Raw genomic sequence first — 7,493 nt, 5'->3', positions numbered from 1 at the left:
TAATTCGAATCGAAACTAGCAGTATCCCGTGACGGCATTCGATTCAAAGAAGTATATTCGTACACGTGTTAAGGAACATCAAAGGACGTCACATTGTCAGACGTAACCTTAAACTTATTTCTCATTTTACACTCGAAGAAAGCTCGAACCAAAGGTAAGAAAGGATCTAATTAACATGTGTTGAAAATAAAACTAGTTAACCTCTGAGGCTTCGAGTTATAAGAAAAAACAGTGATGCACAATGCCTTTAATGTTAGAACGGTGAATTGGATATTTGACGAATTCGTGACAAGGTTGGCCAAACTGTACGAATTCAAGAGGCAAAATCGAGCAGAGAAAAAGAAAAGGAAGTGGTGGTTGGGATGAATACATTTATGGGTCGTATCTTCGTAGATAGTATTCATTAGGGACACCGAGTACGCGTCAGCGGACACGGTAAAAAAAACTATAGGAAAAAATGATTCAATGTACACTCGTGGGAAGTCAAGGCTTTCCAAAGGCGTCTATAAATCCATGCAATATCTTAAGCCTATTCAGTGCACATCTTTCAATAAAATATCAAACTCCTTATCCTCTTCTTTTATTAATTAATAAACAAATTTTCTATCCTCTGTGAATTATACTGTAATTAAAAAAAGAAGGCACCCTTTGTATTTGCAATATTTTATTGATCACAAAAACTACATAGTGTATAATATTGTAAAGTATATACTAAATAAGTAGTGAAGTTGTTAGAGGTTGGAACGCGACAGTCGTGTGTTATCACATTCTCCGACAGATATCACGAAACGTCAGACGTCTGTTTTTTTCTTTCTTTTTGCTGAAAGATGATCGATTCGTGATGGTCCGGTCGAAAACGATCGTCGAAAAGGTCGAAAGACCGTGTAGAGAGTACATGGAGCTCAGGTCAATGTCGAGACGACCACCACCTTACACACACGTCGGTAACCAGAGGTTCATAAACTCGCAGGATGATTCCACTACAAAAAAAGAAAATGGTTTTGTATTTTATATTACCCTTCTTTTCTTCGTCCATCGCGCGTTATGAGTTTACTTATAGTAAAGCTTTGTTACAAATCAAGGTCTGAATAAAGTCAGATTGAAAGCGGAGGATGATTTATCGCCAGTCGTAATAAGGGATGAATATGTGAAATTTCCAAGATATAGGTACATTATCTACGGTATCAGTGGATTATTGATGTGCCTTATCTGTGTTATTATGGCCAGCCTGATGTTTCCCTATCCCATGCATGCTTCCTGTATTGTCAAATGGTATTTTAAACAGTTATAAACACATACATACATACATATCTTAGTCAATAACAATAAAAAAAAGTACTATTTTACCAAGTCATAAAAATATTCCAAATTTTTCTTCGTTTTAATAAGAAATATACCTTCGTTCTTGTATTCTACATTTGACAAAAAGTTTTGATGCATCAACGTAGTATGAAAGCATAAATGTTTTGTCTGACCCCATGAAAGTATGAGAAAATATGTTCTAAGATAACCTCTACTCTGCAAACAATCCTGTGCATAGAGAAACTCAATATTGGCCAGCCAGTGGGGTTCGTATATTTTCCTTTGGCTGGACGACACCGCTTGAAAAATATACGAGCCGCACTTTTTAAGCTCATGAGAACGTCGCGAGTGTTATTTCCGTGCACCCCTTTGAACTTCGACGCTGCCAAAGGACGACAATAAATTTTCTTGAATACAACAGTTCCTTTGGAATTGAATATACTATACATATTTTATTCAACAACTGTTTTTATTAATATTATATTACAAAAAATAGTATGCAAATAGTTTTTTTTTTATGGTAGGAAATTTGAAGATCCTTGCGTGTATACCATGCAAAAATTCAGATGTCAGATACTCAACTGGTCATCCTGCATGAATTGTGGACCACGTGGTAGCAGATGCCTTTATACAGTAAAAGAAACAATTTTAATTCACGAAATAATGTGATAGAATATTTTTTCCAATTTTCTGTGATCCTGATTCATTTTTTAGCTCAAAGAACCGAAATCATATGAAAGTAATGTGATCAGAGCAGTTCATTTGGCGCCAAATTTAAGAACAGTTGAGACGATAAAGATCTATTTTGAGGAGGTTAACAAAACCTGTGTAGCAACGGTATGTTTAATTACTTTATACAGAAGAATTTTTTAAGAATTTCGTTTTTTTACGTTACAGGGAGAATCTGTGTCAAATGAATGGTTCAGGATATTCGATTACGGTACGAATTACTGTAATTTGCACAATTTAGTGACTGGAACTGATTTCGATAAGAAGTTCTTGGAGCTGACGACCAGTGCAGTCTGTACGCAATATAATATGGTGTTTTGTGAGTGAAAAACACATTTGGATCGTTTCCCTTTATGATTTGTGAAATGTTTTCATTTGATCAATATTTGTGGGTGCTTTGAAATAAAACAACAGAAATATTGTAATATTTTCATTACTATTTAAGTTATAATATGTGTATTTATAAAACTAAATTAAAACTATATTCAATACAATCAACTTACAAAATACATGTCTTTGATAGAAAAGATGCATCAAAAATACATCGCTATCATCCGTTTAAATGATGCAATAAATATGAAATATACAAAGACAATTGTTATTAAAATATTATCCAATTATGTACAATTTTGTCATGTGTTACACATAAGTTACATTTTTTAGAAGGCACCGTATGGATATTACGATCACATTATACAATCGATATTACATTTATGAAACTGGATAAAATTTGACAAATCGTAAAAGGTACAATTCAATCTCCTTAGATAACCTATTTCATTAATTAACAATATTATGCTTTACTCCAAACATTCAGTTCAGTAAACTTAGCTTACGAAATAACCTAACAATTCTGAAAAAAATTGTCAGTCACCCATAATCGAGTTTGACATTATATGTCTGCGGCAATAGAGCTGGCCATGCATTGCATACGTACGGCATTTCTTACCGCTTCTCGTTATGGCATTACAGAAAATTCTGGACGTTCCAAATGACGAAATAACACTGAAAATAACGATTTTATTTTCAATATCCTATTTTTAACTTTTTTTAAATTTACATACCTTCTGGAGGGTGAATAAGAGGATCTGCTGTCAACACCTCCAGCTCTTATTAAACGTCGCCTCAAATCGTTAGCGTCGATTAACTTGTCGAGATCATCGATACTCTCGTTTCTCTCGTCCATCACGTTCGACTGTTCGAAGTCTGTAATATCTTCGGACATGCTCGGAAAATCTTGCTCGTAGTTATAGACAACATCCTCGCGAGTTTTCCTTGAGGGCATGTACGAGCAGGACAGCTCTTCGCGTTGTGATAAACTTTGTCTGCTCCAAGAAATCATAGACTGCACCAGCGAATTAAATTTCTCTGAAAAGTGTAATTAATTATTTTAACGAATAGAACATAGCATAAATTGGTAATTAAGTAGATTATAAACTTACGAATGCAACAATTTATCTGATAGCGTACAAAGTTGTATACTTCTCGAGTATTTCTCTTTAGTTTTAGGTAGAATAATACAGAGAAAGAATGTGACGATTTGAGATTAGTGTACGACGAAGAAGTGTAATCCTGTGCGGTTCCATTCGCGTGGCCGTTTTGATTGGTAACCTGAACAGATTGTGGTCCCGGTGCTTTCGATTTTGGACCGAATGTGCGTTGAATTCCAACCATAATAAAGTGCACTAAGAAAAAAATGTATATTAAATTGTATAATATATTTGTACATATTTTTTTTATAGTAATACATACTTATTGTAATGAAGAATATCAACACAGTCATGGATGTAAAATCTAAGCAAGCATCCATGCCGTGTTTTAAGTAAGATACTAAATTTAAAGGTACAAGTCCTAGAATTGTGACTCTGGTTAACAATGGTGCATGGAGAAATGCTGCTATTACCATAGCAAACAATAAATAAACAATATGGAAGCCTATGCGATACATTCTGTACATTTGCTCCCCTGAAAATTTTTAAAATTTAATATTTACCTTTTTTTTAATTATTTGCACTAATAGTATTGTATAAGTTATAAATACCAGTGTCTCCAATGTAGTTGGTGATCCAATTGAGTTTGTCATCCACCTCTGCACGCATGACATTTGTCATATTCCATATGTATTGAATAGTATCATTAATCTGTCCCAATTTGTGCAAAGTTTGTTCATATTGCATAAGTGCATCTTCATGTTGTTGGAAAATTCGATTTGTACTAGATTCTATTTTATGCCAAAGTAATTGTGCTTGCTCTTGAATATTCATCAAGTCTTCGAGTATTTCTTTATGATTTTCGCCGCGTTCAATGGCTTGTTGTGCCAAATTTTGATTTGCCTCCTCTGAAAAAAATTTAGTTAATTAAAAACTAGCAATTATGCCACTTTTCACTTGTATAGCTAATTGCCTAATTTTTTCTTGATATCATCCGACATTGCAGCAAGTTGAACATGTCCAGATCGAATTAAGGCTTTTTCATTAATTAGTTCCCTCAGATTTGTTGTTACAAGATTATAAGCTGAAGTTTGTGCATCTTTTAAATGCTGTTGTTGTGCTAGTAATGCTTTATTGCCCTCTGATAAAGAAGATAATGCTTCTACTGTCTGTTCCTCCAAACGATCTTGACTTTCCTGAATTGATATTCAATAATAAAATTATAATGTAATTAGTTATAGCAATGTAGTTATTTTATATACTCACCTTCAAGGAACTTAATGTTTTAATTTGTGTATGTGCTGTTTGCATTAATTTGTTCACAGTCAGTTCTGTAAGACCACGAAAATGAGTACTGCGGGCTGCATAGCAAACTGCTCTAGCTCTGTTGCTCATTAAGTGATAAGCATTCCACATATCTGCATCCATATCTGTTGTACATTGTTTCAATGACTGTATTAACTTTTTTTAAATTGTAAATTTAAAATTGCAAAATTTTGTAAAAATTATAAAATTAACCAATTAGATGTATACACATAGAAAGTACTTTATCCAATGAAACCCTACAGTGTAAGCTCAGTGATGGCCCTTGTGTTACTTAAGTGGGGGAAGATGCAAGTCTGAACATGCTTCAAAGCACCCTTCCACATGTGATTTCACACACAGTGAAGCACTGTATATGTTTGCACATTTCAATCCAACTGTTTAGTCTCTTCAGTGCACAAGAGCATTAAGAAGAGTAATAAACTCAAAAGTTACATAATATAAAAGTTCAAGAATTTTACCATTTCTTCAGTACATGGAAACATTTTCCTGCCTTCCACTGCAGACTGACAATTCAAAAGATTAACACTTAATTTGGCAAGCTGCTCTTCTGTCATGTCAGAACAGGAACTTTTAATCTTCATGATGACTTTATGCTGGCATGTCTCCAATGGAGATGACACTTGAATGTCTGTAAACTTTGCTGCTTCCTGAAGAAACTTTTCATCCTCTGTCATTGATTCATATGGAATTGAAACTAATGGGACACCATCAGCTACTAACACAGTGGTATCATCCATATTCTTGCTCCAAAACCATCCAAACACTGAAGCTGTGCCTTTCTGACAAGTTATCACAACAAGAAATGTTAATAAATATGTATGCACCATTTTGTACTAGTCTTTCTGAAAAGATAACAAAGAAGTTCAACAATTTTCACTTATGAAAATTTATATTAATCGCCTTGAATAATTATCAGACTAAAATTACCTAAAACGAAAGTTGAAAAAAATCACCTTCTAAGGTGAAGTAATGTTAACAGCCTATTGAAAGCGTATAAATTTAACGAGATAACAGAATGGCAGCTTTTGTAATATGCCGTTAAAGGTAATAAATAACTCCTTTTTTCGCGTTACACATAAACTAGTCGTTCGAAGGAGCAGTATACAATCTACAACCACTTTCACTTGCCAATAGCGACCAAATACTTTTTTCGTCTAGAAAATTGACTATTTCATTCATGTCATTGGAAATTTTGTAGTATTAGTGGGTAACGACCCAAAATAACTACTTCACAGGTAAGATACAACGACAAGTGTTTATTTTTTCTTGTGCGAGCTGTAACTTGTAACGGTCATAGCGCTGCAGTACAATGGCGGAGAAATTCAAAAGGAAAATTTCATTTCAAATTTTCACTTCAATTCCTACAATTTCTACAATCTAAAGATTTCTTCTAAAACGTGAATTCAATGTAATAGATACTGAATTTTTATTTTAATTACGAGTTTCGTTATTATACGACTATACGAATTTTATTTTTATTACTAAATAAATGTAAGTCTGAGACATTTGAATTTTTCATATGACGCAATAGAAGTGCTAACCAATCAGGGGATTGCTTTATTCGACGCCATTTTTGGAGTTTTTCAAATGGATCAATCAGAACTCTTCTCAGTTAATGATTCGCTTGCGCATATGTTTCCCGCTGCGAATGATACCCCTAATACGTTTTTTCGCGCTCTTGTCGGAAAATTATAGTTTTTTCGTGTTAGCAGTGTTTAAAATAATTTTCAAAGTATATAATGAAGACTTTAAAGCTCCTTCCACTCGTTTTTGGTGAATCAGACATATAAACATTAATTTACATTAATATTTTAGCGAATGATTTGCGGACATTCCATAATGAACATACTCCGTAACCATCTTTGAATTTCAAATCTCACTTTTGTTAAATTAAGTACAAAATTTGTCGAAATTATACATAATTTTACAGACTTCCAAGCACTTATTTATAGTAGGCATTAATTTTTATGAATGAAGATTGAAATTTAGTATTCAATTCTTTATAATTGAGAAATAATAATTGTGGAAAATAATCCGTTCTAGTGATGTATTTTGAATTGTCTTTCAATCCTAACGGTCATTTTTAACGCGACTATGCTTGACATATCTGATAGAAATTAAATTTTCATAGTTAAATTAATGGAATTTATAAGCAATTTTGCAAGTAATTCTTTGTAATTTTTTAAATTAAAAATGTTAATTTTATCCTATAAAAATTAAGATCGAGGGAGATGAAAAATACATATTCTTCTTTGTATTTTCATGTATTTACACAGTATAACTTACAAGCTTCGTACACATTATTTTTTATAAAAAAGTTAAATACTATACTATTTCTTTTCTGGAAGTACTTCGCTGATTCCGTACATTCCTGCCAATAATCTTCCGTGTGACGTAAGTACTGGTTCTTTTGGCGCCAAATATGGTCCTTTTTCATCCATGTACACATATCTAAATTTTTATTAAGGATTAATTAGAATTTTCCTTGAAATAAAATTACATTAATAATAATTCCAGAAGGATACGGTAGTCTCAAAACCCAGTAAGCACTTTGCGATAATTTAATCGGTTCATCACAACCAGTAACAAAAATTGGGCAAGGTGCAGGTCCAGGTTGTACTCTAGGGTTTAATGTAACATGAACAGGTGCCTTTGGTGTTACCACGTGAATTCTCATTAGTTGTGCTATGAGTGGCTTCGTTTGCC

At 33.2% G+C, this 7,493-nt stretch overlaps 3 protein-coding genes across 3 annotated transcripts in view; 1 reads left to right on the top strand and 2 right to left on the bottom strand.

The window, feature by feature from the left end:
• Nucleotides 1-895: 895 nt before the first annotated feature.
• LOC108573218 lies at nt 896-2,358 on the top strand. Its single transcript, XM_017935608.1, has 5 exons — nt 896-998; nt 1,083-1,272; nt 1,827-1,935; nt 2,017-2,139; nt 2,200-2,358. The coding sequence occupies exons 1-5, from the start codon at nt 896-898 to the stop codon at nt 2,356-2,358; spliced, it is 684 nt and encodes a 227-aa protein (XP_017791097.1).
• Nucleotides 2,359-2,897: 539 nt separating this feature from the next.
• Nucleotides 2,898-5,789, bottom strand: LOC108573309 (protein brambleberry-like). The gene is made up of 9 exons (XM_017935716.1): nt 5,715-5,789; nt 5,246-5,629; nt 4,728-4,913; nt 4,435-4,657; nt 4,073-4,369; nt 3,784-3,996; nt 3,474-3,716; nt 3,096-3,399; nt 2,898-3,036 (listed from the first exon to the last, which is right to left on the bottom strand). Exons 2-9 carry the CDS (start codon nt 5,612-5,614, stop codon nt 2,898-2,900), a joined length of 1,974 nt encoding a protein of 657 aa, XP_017791205.1. The 5' UTR covers nt 5,615-5,629; nt 5,715-5,789.
• A 1,328-nt stretch (nt 5,790-7,117) lies between these two features.
• LOC108573312 (protein SMG8) overlaps nt 7,118-7,493 on the bottom strand; it is a 3,927-nt gene continuing 3,551 nt past the window's right edge. The window contains exons 14-15 of the mRNA XM_017935718.1: nt 7,313-7,493; nt 7,118-7,238 (exon numbers count right to left, since the gene is read on the bottom strand). Of these exons, the coding sequence (XP_017791207.1) occupies nt 7,118-7,238; nt 7,313-7,493 (302 nt within the window). The remainder of the gene's footprint in view (nt 7,239-7,312) is intronic.

This window comes from Habropoda laboriosa, unplaced genomic scaffold (genome assembly GCF_001263275.1).
Source record: "Habropoda laboriosa isolate 0110345459 unplaced genomic scaffold, ASM126327v1 scaffold134, whole genome shotgun sequence".
Lineage (NCBI taxonomy): Eukaryota > Metazoa > Arthropoda > Insecta > Hymenoptera > Apidae > Habropoda > Habropoda laboriosa.
This window is presented reverse-complemented; position numbering and strand designations above follow the sequence as displayed.

Coding starts and splice junctions, on each gene's coding strand:
- LOC108573218 (XM_017935608.1), top strand. CDS start 896: ATGGAGCTCAGGTCAATGTCGAGACGACCACCACCTTACACACACGTC. Junction 1,273..1,826: donor GCTTCCTGTATTGTCAAATG/GTATTTTAAACA, acceptor TTTTTATGGTAG/GAAATTTGAAGATCCTTGCG. Junction 2,140..2,199: donor ACAAAACCTGTGTAGCAACG/GTATGTTTAATT, acceptor TTTACGTTACAG/GGAGAATCTGTGTCAAATGA.
- LOC108573309 (XM_017935716.1), bottom strand. CDS start 5,614: ATGGTGCATACATATTTATTAACATTTCTTGTTGTGATAACTTGTCAG. Junction 4,914..5,245: donor TTCCATGTACTGAAGAAATG/GTAAAATTCTTG, acceptor AAGTTAATACAG/TCATTGAAACAATGTACAAC. Junction 4,370..4,434: donor TGATATCAAGAAAAAATTAG/GCAATTAGCTAT, acceptor AATTTTTTTCAG/AGGAGGCAAATCAAAATTTG.